At 36.6% G+C, this 15,171-nt stretch overlaps 1 protein-coding gene across 8 annotated transcripts in view; it reads right to left on the reverse strand.

The window, feature by feature from the left end:
- PTK2 (protein tyrosine kinase 2) overlaps positions 1-15,171 on the reverse strand; it is a 165,653-nt gene that overhangs the window by 87,991 nt on the left and 62,491 nt on the right. For all 8 annotated transcript variants that reach the window (XM_075704800.1, XM_075704803.1, XM_075704805.1 and 5 more), the window contains exons 5-7: positions 10,182-10,261; positions 8,558-8,620; positions 3,901-3,955 (exon numbers count right to left, since the gene is read on the reverse strand). In XM_075704800.1, coding sequence (XP_075560915.1) covers positions 3,901-3,955; positions 8,558-8,620; positions 10,182-10,261 — 198 coding nt within the window. The remainder of the gene's footprint in view (positions 1-3,900; positions 3,956-8,557; positions 8,621-10,181; positions 10,262-15,171) is intronic.

The raw sequence follows: 15,171 nt of genomic DNA on the forward strand, positions 1-15,171 counted from the left end.
ATTTAAAATAGTAAATTAAACATTAATGTAAAAAGTAAAACAAACATTTAAATTAAACTATTTTAACTATATTGCATATAATTTTATTAACTGTCTTCAGGGTAGAAATAACCACTTAGAAAGAGCAGCACAAACCATCCTCCCAATATCTGGGACAGTGGAACAGAGCAAGACACCTAATTACATATCCTGAAAAAGAAAGCATGTAGAGGATACAAGCAAAGCAGGCTTTCAAACAACTGCTTAAAAAAAAAAAACAAACCAAAACAAAAAACCCCAAAAACTAAACTAAGACTTATGAAAGTGAAGTATCTGCCTGTATATAATGTATAATCCCTGGGAAGGCTGCCACTCATAGGAAAATAAAAACAGAATCTAAGCAGCAATCTCTTTAACATGCCCCCAAACTGGACAATCAATCAAGAATCCTGAATAAAAATATCCGTTTCTAAACACTAGAATTCATCTAGACAAAAGTGCATCATGTCCTCATCTGTTCCAATCATGAGAGTACAGGTATGCTCTGCAAGTAGTGTAGAGCCACGTGGCCCACTGTTTTTTCATCACTGCTTATATATCACATAGTGCCAAAACGTCAAAACCACAAACACATCTATTCTTCTTCCCTTTGTCAAAGCCTGACCCATGTCTAAAGTGACTGAACGGGTTTAGAAAACCTTAGTAATACCCATTTCTAATATATCTTCCAACGAACAACAATGACGTAAGGCAAAACCACACTTATTTTTGCAATATGTCAAGGTTAAAACAGGAAATACCACTGTTCCTCTACCAAAACATATCTGAAAGTCCTATTGTAACAGCATTAAAACTCTTCATTCTTTGACATTGCCTATAACAGCTCCAGGCACTACACAAATATAAACTTCCTTTTGTCATTAGCACTTCCAATCAGATCAGGCATTCATTTTTAGTACACCTGTAAAGAACATTCAAGACTTTAAATAGCCAGAATTTTTTAAAAGGAGTGTTCAGAAAAGAGTTACTCTAACAGCATTGATCCAAGCGTTGCATATTCACACACAAAATAACGATCAGTTTTGCAACAACACATACGTGGGTTGAAAAAAACCCCTCAGCTAGCACATAAAGTTAACAAAGAAATCTGCCATTTTGTTGTCATTTTCAAATTGCTGTGTCACTTTAGCAGAACCTTTTACCAACTATCAGGTGGATCATTAACAGGCTGCAGATACTGGGGTAGGATCAAGAAAGCATCTGGCAGTCAGGAGACCTCCCTACTGCACCCAGAGATGCCTCAGACCTTCTTAGGACTCAGACATACTATACTGGATCTTTCTGTTATATTCCTTTTTACAGAGAAAAGCGACGTTAAATGAACTGAAGACCTTAGCCTTAACTGAACACCTGGCAAATACCAGGAGCAAGACACTATAAAAAGAAAAAAAATCTGCTAGCTCAAGTTGTCCCAAGTATTTCAGCCACTCAGTTGTTGAACGATACTTTATTCTGCCCACAGTTTGCTCTCCTGGCCTGTTTCAGCATCATCTTGACTTCCATGCATAATGGCTCACGTTATTTGGCTCTTTTAAGTCCACAAAGATGACTTCACTTCAACTTTGACGTCATTAATATGGTGCAAACATAGAAAGTCAGTTCGAAAAACATACCTCTTCTGTAACAGAAGAGAGCCATTTATGAGAAATACCTGCAAATGACAACTTCAAGGGAAATGCACAGAAAATTTGCTCTTAAAATATTTCCCAAGAGCATTTTTTTTCCCCTCCACCTTTGCTCAAGGCATGCTCTAGAGTGAGGGGGAAGACTCCCAATTTGCAAACTGAACACAATCTGGATTACATCCATTTCGCTGCACCCTCCCCACCCCCCCAATTGTTAGTTTAGTATAAGTGGATTTTTTCCCCCCCATGGTATTTGCATATTTGATATACCTACATACAGAAAGCACGGCTTAGCAGTCATGACATCTTAGAGGCACCATTTACTAATTTACTAAGCTGAACACAGGAAGGTTACTTATTCTTCTCTAGTGAAGTAATGAAAATGGAAGGCCTGTTGACTCAGTAACTCTTCCTCTGCACTTGAATTAGGCTGAATTGTTCTTCCTTGAACACAGATAAACAGAACCGTTTTTGCAGCATATATAAGTGCACTGTCCAATGACTTCAATGTTTCCTCCTGCAGAAACCTCCCTAGACACCCCCTGGGACAGCACGTGCTTTCTTTTACAATGTTATGTCTTATAGACACTCTGTGATCAGCTAATATATAGATGTCTTTAACCTCCTTTTAAAAATTTATTTAATGAGCTCCCCAGATAAAGCTGAACTTTCTGGTTTTAAACCCCTGTATATCACCTCATACTTTGCACGCTAAATAATTTGATTTTCATTTTTCCAGCCTTCTGGTTTTCCTATACAGAGAGCGATATCCTCCTTACAGCTGGCATCTCCTAAATGTATAACAACAACAAATTTGATTACCACTGCACTACACTCTAAGCTTTACCTCACTAACAGAGAGACATAATTAATTTTATATTTCATGGCGATCAGGAGCCCTCCTTTGCCTGCCAGTTCAAAGTCACTGAAAGTGAAAGAATCATTTAATCATTCGAACCAAGCCTAGATTATTTTTAATAGGGATTTCATTTTCACTAAAAAGCAGACCCGTTTTTCCTTCCTTCTTTTTCCTCTTCCTATGTCTAACATTTTTTTCATGTCTTTACAAGGTTCTACTCAGCTTCACCTTCTGGCAATTCTTGCTACTTCTTCCTGCTATTCTCTCCATTTCATGATTTCTAAAGAGCAGTCGTCTTTGCTGGTCAGTTTTCTGGCTCCGTAATATCATTTTTGAGATACTTATTCATTCTTTTACGTCTGGAGCCTTTCACCACAATATTTCCCGTTAGCAGAGAACAGAGTTTCAGATAATTGCTGAAATTAAAATGCAGAGGGATTACTTAAATCCACTTGACTTTATTAGCTTCTGATTTTCAGACGTCTTTTGTAACAGAACCTTTTCATGACAGACCTTTTCTGTTTATCCATTTAAATCACAATGTAGAGACTTTCTAAACCTGAAGTTGAATTCTATTACTTCTATAAAACCATCACTGCTTACCAAAACCAGCTCTAAAATACCAATTTATGATTTATATTTACTTTCATGTATGAATGGTAAGAGATATTTTACCAAGACATTCATATCAAGACAGCTATAGCTGTAAAAATACTTGGTGACCATTCTTAATCCCCCCTTTCAAACATGTAGGGAAAAATTTGCATTTCTTTACTCTGGGAACATATGGACTTCAATGGAAGCGAGATGCAACTAACATTTATAGTCTTAACTAGGATTAACATAAGTGGAAATTACTGGTAATCTTCCTTGAATGAGCTGGATAGAGTCTTGAGCAAGGAAGACAGAATTTGGTTTATCGATCTGCCACTAAAAATATGCTGTTTTCTTACATGTCCCTTTCCTCTTTCTCCAGAAGCCTCATTTCTGGGTTTGGTTTTTTTTTTTGTTTGTTTGTTTGTTTGTTTTTTTTTCTTTTGGGGGGGTGGGGTGGTTATTTGATACTAGAGGATCTGAGGACTTGTTCTAAACTTCTGGCCACAAAGTCTGAGGTAGAGGTGTAGCTCTCTCACAGTAGCTCAGCAAGGCGATGTAAACCACTACCATCTTAGTTCTTCCAGTTGCACACCTCTAGTATGGGGATTTATATCCTACCAATTTGATACGGTACCTTTGATATTCTTTCCACCAAGACAGCACAACTGCACAACAAATCCCTTAAAACTATACAGTGAAAATGATAATGCAATTCTCAGATTTCTGACACCTTTTTTTTTTTTTTTTAAATAGTATACAATTGACTGGAACTATAATTACCTTCACTGAATCTAGTAAACTCTTCGGAAAAAACCGTCTTAAACCAACATCTTTCCTGAAACAAAAACACACATAGCATTAATACAAAAAACATTGTGCAATATTACGTTGGTCTTTTTCAGGGTGGTGTTTTGGGTGCGGTTTTGTTTTGTTTAGTTTTTTACCTAGCACATACACTGTAGTAAATGATTTTCATAGTAAGGTCTTTGACAATCTCAGAGTAACAAACACAGTACCATTAAAATGCTAACCACAGCCACTCCACAGCAAATGCGCAACAGCAGTATCTTCTGGTTTAAACTGAGAGTGATATCGCATTTACAACAGGTACCTGCTGTGGAATGCGTATTATTTGAAATGTTGGCTTGGGCACAGTGAAGTTTTGAGAATAAGAACTGTTCCTTGTAGATGTTTTAATAATTTAAAGGATATTGAAAAAATATTCTTATAGCATGTTGCCTGGCGAGAAGGGAACAAGATGAAAAAGGCAAATTCTAATAAACATCTGTTAGAATTGAGTAGGAGATACAACATAAAGGAAAGGACTTCTCATGATATCACCTCAGTAAGTATGTTGACTGCCATTACGCTACTGTTTCACCCTTTGCAGCACTAAAAGTTTTTTAAATTTCTGTGGTCGCTTTTTCCTCCTATTGAGCATGCAATGGTAAAATTCCCAGCTTTTTATTGCAAGTAATCTCACTTTTTGCATCTGTAAATCAAGATCCCAATTCTGTCTGTGAGCTCACATCTTGCAGACTGAATTACATCAAGCTCACTTCCACAATTATAAACGGGGTTGAAGCCCTAGTTTGAAACCCAGAGCCATAAGGATTAAATATTTTTGTGGCTCAGATGTGCTGCACCTAGCTTATGTCCAACGTGTGTATGTATCACTACAACTAAACATTAGCTTCAAGAAAGATGCCTGAGAAGTTGCCAGAGATATGTTAGTGCACGAGGAGATCATTATACAACCAGGTATATCAAATGTTGCACCACTGTGAACTACTTGAATAGTATCAGCAGAAAATTTGCATAAGAAAAAGGAAAAACTAAAAGAAAAATGTAAATAGGAAAAAGACTTACACCTTTGCCTCTCAAAGGCATACTCATTTTTTTTTTCCTTTAAATTTAAGAGGTTACAATTTCTTTTAAACAAACACCCTTATCTGCTTCTGAAATGAGTACGAAAGAAAGCTTTCCATGACTGCATGCTTTGAACATAAACAGAAATACATCTGGAATTCTTATATTTGGCAAAGAAAAGAAAAGCTGTTAGTGAGCCTGAGATATACAGTATATATTTACTGCTACCTAACGGCGCAAGAAGAAAGGCAACATTGAAGTTAATATAAAAAGCTGACTCAAAATAATAAAACAGGGTATTTTTAAAGCTCTCTAAAGACAAGTAGTGTACAATTTCACAAAACATACTAAAAACATCCTCAACTAAGAGGAGCAGATCGTTCATGCGCAGCAGCGAACACTGGCATCTGTGCAATGACAGTAAGCTGAAAGATTATAAAACTTTCATAAATGTTAATTCCTTTGATGCATTTCTTCTCAAATGCAAATTATATGCGGTTTATCATCCCACACAGTTAAATAATCTAACACACTATTACCATCTAAATAACATGCAAAGACATTTTGACAAGGAATATATTAGTTTAGCATTAAGCATTTGAGAGAAATGGTGTTTTCAAAAATGAAGCACCCTACATCAATCCAGTACTACTCATTTTAACAGTACTGCAGCACATGGCTGCGACAATGTGATTCAATTCGTTATTAAAAAGAGTTATAGAGTAGCCTTTTGTACAGATCCGTACGTAACAAATTCAGAAGAAATTCTTATGCAGAGTACAACAAAACGCAACTCTAATAAAACTTGTTAATAAAGCATGTCCTGTGTTTAACTGAGACAGCAAATTTATTTACTGGAGCAGAATTTAACATAAGAAGCATACAGATTTAATGCCATGGTCAATAACAAACTATGGGTACCTATAAATAAGAGAATAAGCAGTGGAAATTGGAACATACAAACAGTTTTAAACACACACAACCCTTCCAGCTCCTTCCCTTCCCTCCTCAGCTGTGCTGCGTGGGGCTACAACGGCCAGCGTGGGATACACACCAACTCAGTCCTCCAGATTAAGAACTCGGACATCTGCTTTCTGATTGCCAGTAAGAGACAATTAGCAGCGAGATCCTGGTTCATACAGTTCTACTACAGCTTTGTATTTAACCTCATCTACTCCATCCTACTTGCGGGCTTAAATGTAAATTTGGGGGTTTTAATGTATAAACTTCAATAGGGTTAATAAAATACCAACTACAGATAGATGATACCGCTTGTCATGTAATGATAAGCAGCTTTAGGCAACATATATCTTTATTTCTGGTTTTCATCTCAATTGAAGTTACAACAAAAAAAGTAATGTTAGATTAACATAATAGACTTTAACACGCTTTGTACAAAATTGTGGCTGCAGCTGTTCCTTCATATAGCTCCCATTTTTGTACTTGTAATTATCCCCGTTCTATGCTAACAGGCTTCACATTTATTATGAAAAAATTCTTCTTTCATTACATGAAGGCCCAACTATTAAAGGCTACTTAACAGCTTGATTCTATCTACCATTTTCCATCCAGATTTGCTCTTGTATGAAAATCTGATCAAAGACGTATATACATCAAATAGACATCTGACAAAGACAGGCAAGAAGCAATCACACCAAATGCAAAAAAGTGCCATTTAAAAATTGCACTCAGCTGGTGAAGTGCCTCATGATGTACTAAAAGTAGCAAAAAAACCCCAAAACAAATAAAAAGCCTCACTTGAGAAATAAATATTACTTGTGTAGAAAAACCTTTATAGGCTATTAAGGTGGTAAGACTGAATGAGTACATTTTGGGGATCGCTGGTACTTTTTTCAGACTCTTACTAGCTTATAATTATCTGTAGGCACTTTAAGGTGCTTTTATCCTTCATCTCTCCCAGTGAAATCCCATACAAAACACATTTTCCTTCTCAAAAAAAAAAAAAAATTTAAAATAAACTTGAAGTGCACAATTTAACATTCCCAATTTTGCATGGCATTAAGCTGTTAGATTTTGCGTATCAGGGTTTTGCTTTGCTTTGTCTTTCACAGCAGCAATTAAGTTATTTCCTACCAAACAGTTACTGCGTGGAAAACATGTGCACTGAGAGAAACAAGTCACTGTCAAACTGAAAGCAGCCCCATACTGAGTCCTTCAGGAACTCTCACCTGGTACAATTATTAATTAATACTTTGTGTCATCTGTTATGACACTTGTTTCCTTCATCTCATTGTTTCCAAAGTTCTTAACCTAATTACTAATGTTTGTAGCTTGTGAGTTGCTGACTTAAAAATACCTTTCTCAAGTTCTTGCTGGAACATACGTAAACTGCAACCACTAACTCATATGCTCCCTTTTCCCCAAGAGGATGACGTGGGATCTGAATTTCTCCAGGTCACAGTACTTTCAAATCTTTCTTATATCACCTTTTAGCCTTGTCTATCTGCTCATGCTGTTCATCTTTATCAGTCCTTTCTCATTTTGTTTCGCATTTCCTCAACCAGGATACTTCTACTAGTGGCTACTGACAGAAAACTAAAGCCCTTCAAAAAAAAAAAAAGTAATTCAAACAAAAACAAAGCTTTAAAAATTCTGCACAGATAGAGGAGCACTATATAAATAGCAGGCAATTCATTAAAGTTATCTTTACCTATTAAAAGCAATAGCTTCCTCAAAAATCCTTGTGAACTTATTCATTGTGATGAAAAACTCTTATCTTCCACCTCCAAATTCTCTAATTTCACACCTCTAAAAGCTAGCACACACGTTTTATTAAAAATAAAATAAAAAAGAGACTTGACTGCTACACCAACCTTTTATCCCAATTTTATGTTCAACTGTAAGGCATCTTCTCACAGAGATAATCAATAGTGAAGAGCAGATCACTGGTATACGTATGTCTGAAACATTGTTCCACTAAATTAACACAAATAAAACCAGTTTTCAATCCCTGAAGCTCCTAAAGGACTTTGGATTGTTTGGACTGAAGCCATCTACTGTACAACATGATTAAGTAACCAAAATACTTTCAGTGTAAGGATGCTTTTTGGTCATCTTAACATTTGTGATACATAGATAAATAATAAACTTGCTAATTGCAAAATCACAATTCAGGAAATCCACATACTGAGCAAACAGAAGAAAACACAATACCACAAACATTTTCAAGTTACTCAAACTTTACCACAGATGAGTCACAACTGAAGAATGCATCTATGCACACAAAAACCATTCAGAAACACAATCACCTTAGAACTAGACTTGATGAACCCATAAACATTAGCAAAATTGCAAAAAATCATAATAAGCCTCATGATCAAGTTTAAACAACTCCAACCCTGTTTCCCTGGACCAGGGTTAAAGGTGCTCTTCCTACTTCCATACCTTGATAGGTTTCATCATCCTTTTCTTATATTAAAGCACTCAAAGATCTCAAAAAAGTTCATGGAATAAAAAAAATTGCAAGAGGAATGTTCTGTTATTGAACTGAATTTAATGTTCCTGATTAAGAAAAAGTTCAAACCTCAAGCTAGAACACAATACTTACTCTAACACTTCATAGTTGGACTTCTTTTCTAATGCATTGCCTCTCATCTCTCCGTAGGATCTCCTGAAGTCAGGAAAAATATTTGAAAGCCACAATTATTGGATGATCCAGCCTAAAACTACAACATCAATGTAGTCAAATCTTTCAGAGACTTACCATTAGAAAACATTGGCAGAATGAATTCAAATATAAATATTCTCCTACCTCAAGAGATCAGATTTTTATTTTACAAAGTAATTTCACATATGGAATGCTACACAGGACTATAGCAGTACTGCACTTTTTTGAACCACTTTAAACCAGCTTAACTACACTGCTACCAGAAGAACTGCTCTAACCTGCCCTTCAGCAGCTCCTTTCTACCTCCAGCAGAATCTCCCTCCTTTCTAACAGCACTCATGTCTGTGCATGTAACAGGGAGAACCAGAGGGAGCAGGGAATGACGAAAACTAACACTTTCAATCCAGACATGTTCACATAAATGAACAGATAGATAAACCAATCAGGAATGCATAGCTGTTGTTGGGAGAGGGCTGGGATCATTATTTTCACTGAGAAAGTGGACTAGCAATGCTTAGGGTAAGACAGTCCTAGTAGCCATCTACTAGAAGTATCTCACGAAAATGCTCTGAAGAGCCACGGCATGAGAACCATGGAAAGCAGGACTTGACTGACAAAATAATCATGGATTATTATACTCATTACATGTTTTGAAATAAGGCACCAACAATTTTATAAGTGTGTAAGCAGTTTGCATTTTTGTTTTCTCTGGGGCTACCAGCAAAACTTACAGCAAAGACATCAGGTTCTCCTACGATACCTAGGCAATTTCATAAGCCTTTTGGTTTTTGTTACATAAATTTTGTTTTATTTTGGAAAGTACTATTCAAAGGACACTTTCATTCTCTGCTGACAAGTTTACATTTGCCATTAATTTCTTATCAATTTTCTTCCCTAATCTCCTTGTGTGAGACAACAGCATAACTAAAGCAAATGTTTCAGGCTGAATATTCTCCATAAATTAGCAAAAACCAAAACATGCATTTCAAAAGCTGTGCTGGGAGCTCTCTCAAGGATCTCTTAATCTGATAAATTTATCTTTATTTTCCAGCTGTCTATACAGTTGACAAAAGCACCAAAACCACCGAAAAGAATCCTTAAGATTTAGTAATTTGAAAATAGCACATGAAAAACTGAGTAAATGCAGAGAGAGGAAAGGTAGTAGCATTTATCTTTAATTACATTCTTTAGCTGCAGGATTTATATATGCACAATGACAAGACTATTTGCTAAGTAACACCACAGATACTTTTTTTTTTTTTTAAGTATACTTCGCTGTACTCTACAGGCCTTTGAATTATTCAGACAAAGAATTCACCCAAAAGGCAGTATCAGGATGTAATTAATTAAAATTTTAAAAAATTAATGTTAATTTAAAAATCACTAGAAGTTGGTTACAATACAGTCTATTCAGTTTTTCTTCAAACTACTTTGTAGCAAAAAGGTCTTACGATGTTTTATTCAGCTATACCAGTCAGAAATCAATGAACTATAAGCAGTTTCAAAATTAATGTATATATTCTGTCAGAAACATGTTGAATAATAAATGAAATTATCAGCTTACCGGATTTCAAGGCAACCTAGTTTCAAAGCAATTTCCTGGTCCACTTGATCTGCTATTTCTAACATATAGTCATTTTTCACCTACAGCAAAAGAAGTAGGTATGCATCACAGAAAGATCAGTTCAGTGCTGATACAGACTAAAATACTGCCCAAACAACTATAGAATAAATACATCAAGTTTGATTTTTTGGAACGACTATTTTCAGTGCATGAAGAGAAAAGCAGAAGTTATGTTCATACTCTCCACAAATGAGCTGCACTTTTGTAAGAAATCCATTTCAACTGCAATGAACTTGATAAAAAATAATTTCCCCATCTACATCAATATTACCTATGTTTTATTAAATACAATCAAAATCTTCACAGGAGGCTGAGCAGATGGTCGCATCTGCATTCAAGATATGTGAACGTACGCTGTATTCTTGAACCATCTTGGTCAATAGTTTTTAATTTTGTAGGTGCATCTAATCATGCATATAAAACAGACAAATGTCGGTGCATTACTGTGAAAATAGAAATAGCAGTAAGTAAAAAGAGTAGTATGTGAAAATCATACTACATACTGACTTAAAATAATGTTTGAACTAGCAAGAAGAAACAAGAGCATAACTAGATGGTTGCCATCTACAGTAGGAAATAAAACAGGCCAAGGAGTGTGCTCTGACCTTGAGGCCAAATACTATGGCCAAATGGTCAACCCTCCTGAAGAGGACGGTTGGGCCAAAACAGGGCATTCAGAGCACTGCTGGCATGCAACAAGCCCCAGCTGTGCTTGGGCACAGTCCAGAAGCATGGTAAAGTGGCACGTGCAAAAGACATACCACAGAGCATGCTAAATAATCAACAAGACGGACTACGGCGGGCCAAAGCTTCATCCCATGTCCTGGACTTGTTTTATTTACTAGTATCAATATAGGCAGCAAGCCTGCATTTTAGGTAATACTTTCACCACATTGGAGTAAGTAATTTATGCAGTTATTAACAAAACCCAAAAAAACAAACAAAAAAAACCATCAGTAAGTGACAACAGCACTAGTGCTGAAGAACTTAACTCTGCAAATCCTATCTTCCGTGCAACAGGCTTTTCTTACCAGAAACATACCTCTACACAAGTACAACTATTCTTTAACAGCTCATGTTATCCTCTACCTTATGAAATCATAAACTTGCTATCGAGATCCTAAAGCCTAGGATCCTAAAGTTGCAGGAAGTCCTGAAATATCACAAAAATCCACGACTGACTTGCAGATGAAAGAGGAGAGCATACATTATGAAAGAAATACACTTCACAGAATGTTTTTTGAGTGATGACAAGTTGTAAGAAAAACTATTTCGAGCTGTTACCACTATGAAATTTGTAATTTAAAAGGTAAGGAAGTACAGCAGCAGATTCAACAGCTGGAGGTCCTCTCCAGTCAGCATGCTCCCAGTAACAGATGAGCAGGCACCACAGCACTCCCTCAACACCAAGGTGACAGCTGGGTCCAGCCCTAGACTACAAAGCAACAAATACATGAGACCTTCCTAGTTTAAGAAGTGCATGAAAAATTTTCACTTGTTACTGAAAGACGTGAAAGAAGAAATATGATAAACTGTGAAAGAGTGAGAATATTAATTATTACAATAACTGCAACATCAGGAGAAAGCTGCTTGCATTTGGACTCATCCAGGTGCTCAACACGACAAAACAATAAGCTCTTAGCTCTTCTCAATTCAACTCCTACAAATACTAATGAGAGAGACAGGAGAAGAAGAAATAATTGTCCTTCAGCATCATGTAGTTTGCAATTTGTATACACATGTGGAAATAGTCATTCTGTATTTCCACGGTAGTAATACACAAAATACCTAGAATTACAACTATCCTTTTCTTCATTATGCTTACAATTAAAAAACATAGCTTCTTATGTGAAACGGCATTCTATTTGAGTTTTTTTGGTAACATTTACAAAAATTTATCTGATTAAAGGTTAAAAAAAAAAAGCCCCCCAAAACCACAGAGTCTCTCTGGTAATTACAATGGCTGTGAGTGATATAAACAGAGAAAGAGAGATACACATCTTCCAGAAAGTCAAGATGTTTTGATTCTTTATTTTCATTCAAAACCATGAAGGTCCCTAAGTGCAGAGTCCTATGTGTTAGCCAAGTAAACAGTCATTGCTCTAACGGAAGAAACATCTTCTAATTTATGAAATCATTTACAAACAACCATGTATAAATTAGAGAGAACTGTCAGTTATATGACCACAGATGTTATGTGTATCTACAGTATATATCATATTATCATCTATCTATTTATTTATGAGATATGGCAGATACATTCCATTCATCTGAAAGACTCAGCAAAGAAGAACTATTTTCTGCAGGGGTAATTTAAGGTCCTATTCTTCAGGATCAGGTATAAAACACTGCCTAGTGTTATGAAGTGACTGAAGAGTTCTCCCATCTGAATGACCCAGAATCACAGAATGGCTGAGATGGGAAAAGACCACTGGAGGTCACCCGGTCTAACCCCCTGCTCAAGCAGGGCCACCTAGAGCCACTTGCCCAGGACCTGTCCAGACAGTTTTTGACTATCTCCAAGGATGGAGACTCCAAAACCTCCCTGGGTAACCTGTGCCAGTGCTCAGTAGCCCTCAAGGTAAAAAGTGTTTCCTGATGTTCAGAAGGAACCTGTTCTGTTCCAGTTTGTGCCCATTGCCTCTGGTCCTGTCACTGGGTGCCACTGGAAAGAGCCTAACTCAGCCTTCTTTGCACCCTTCCTTTGGGTATTTACACACATTGCTAAATTGCCCAGAGCCTTCTCTTCCCTGGGCTGAAGAGCCCCAGCTCTCTCAGCCTTTCTTCATAGGTGAGATGCTCCAGCCCCTTCATCACCTTTGTAACCCTTTGCTGGACTCTCTCCAAAAGCTCAATAACTCTCTTGTACTGACAGTCATTACAAAGCCGTTAGGCATTTCAAAGAAATTTGGAAAACAAGAAGTTTGGGCATTTCTGACCAGCCTGTGTTGCTCAGTATCATCAAGCATCAAAATGAGAAGAAGTCTCCCTGGAAAGGGCACTTCTGGAAACAAGACAAAAAATGCAGCGATTTGGAGTAGTATCTTGTAGTAGTAGTGTCCATTTACAAATAGTCTTCATTAGTCTTCTACTGCAGAACTGCACCTGTTAGTAACGGTACAGTATTTCTCTAAGAGAAAATCTTCTGTAACCAAGGTTTTGTTTAAATCAGAACTAGTATCTAGATGCCTTCATAAATGGCACAAAGTAGTAACTTAAAACAGAAAATTAAATTAGAACTTCTGTTCATCACTGAGGATATGAAACCTGTCCTGCATCAAAACTGTCAGACCCAAGCTCGGAGCATTTCTATCACGAACGTAGTTTTCAGGCTCCCATGTTATTACCAGAGATGACCTCTGCAGTACCCACAGCGGCAAACAACAGAACAGCGCTCCGTGCCCCCAAGTCTACATGGGGGTATTTGAAAAGTAAGAAACGAACTGAAGATGCAAATTCTACGTGAGTTCAGTTCTTATATGGACGCCCGTATTCCAGAAGTGTATCAAGTTAAAAGAAACTGTAATCTATTTAGTTCTTGTTTATATCATCCATACTGAGGCTTAATGAACTTGAATTGTACTTTACAATACAAGCTTTCATTTCATTCTCCTAGCCTTTTCTGAGAATTCACCTTCAGGTATAGGCCAAGTTACTCCACCTAAAAAGCTAACATATCTGTTCACAAAATGAATTAGCTAGCCTGCCTTACATCCATCCAAATCAAATATCCATTGGCAAGTTCACTTACATTCAGACTTTTAAAAAAAAAAAAAAAAAAAACTATGCATTCGATTTTTTGAACCAGTTCAACAATTTTGCATCACCAGGAAATTTCAGAGCTGTTATCCACCTATTGCTTAAGGCATTCAGACATCAAAAAGAACTGACTGCAGCAAAGTATTTTTTCAATCCTGACATATAAAACTTCCTCTTGCAGAAACTATGCTAATTTGAGGCTACTAGTATATCATGAACAAATTTGTATTCATTTATTTTCACAGCTCATTGCCTTGTAGATCCCAGTACTGAAGTACTTCATTTGTTAAACTAAACAGCTTAAGAACATCTTCAGTTTCATGCAAACATATTTTACAATGCTGCTAGCCTCAAGTAACTACTATTCCATAAATAAATAAGCAACATTACCCAAACATTTAAAGTTTGGAGTTTCCTTCCTCTTGCCCTCAGGCTTGTGAGTTTTCACAAATTCCAGTCATGTTTTCCCAGTTTGACTCTGCAACTACAGGCACCAGAACTTGACTAAGAAAATTTTAAAAACCTTCCCAGATCCCAACAATTTGGAAGAAAAAAGTATTGGGAAAATTCTCAGCTTATTTGCAAGACAAAAGTGAGACATTTTCACCATGATGTTGCAAGCAGACTGTTGCCTACTTAGGTGCATTATTTTGTTAGTGTGACAAGCAGAAAAAGCGTGGTTTTTTGCACATCCCAGTCCAGAAGAGATAGACAAACACAGGTATTTCATAAAGGTGGAGTAAATTACATATATACACCTCACATTCAGCCAACAGAGACTCTCCCTTGCTGATTTGTTGCGTGGAGGCTGTGTGTGGGGGTGTTGTTTCTGAAGTTCCTTGGTACAGTAACGTGGAGTTCTAAGTCTTTCAAATTCACTACATTATTCAACCTAAAGTGTGGGATAAAAATGCCTTTATCCACCTAAGAAATGGGATGAAAACATAGAAAAAATACCCTCCTTCAGTGTCCACAAGTGACTAATAGCAGTGTTCACAAAATCAGTCATGACATCCTCTCATCAAAATTGATAAATGCACTTGATTATCATAAAGCATTGCATATACGTTATATACACCTATTTATTTTTGTGTTTAAACTTTGGAACGTACACAAAGAGATTATAAGCTTCAGGAAGCCTATGGCCATAATCTTGTGGTCTAATTAGATT

The sequence above is a fragment of the Pelecanus crispus genome, chromosome 2, assembly GCF_030463565.1.
Source record: "Pelecanus crispus isolate bPelCri1 chromosome 2, bPelCri1.pri, whole genome shotgun sequence".
In the NCBI taxonomy this organism is placed as follows: Eukaryota; Metazoa; Chordata; class Aves; order Pelecaniformes; family Pelecanidae; genus Pelecanus; species Pelecanus crispus.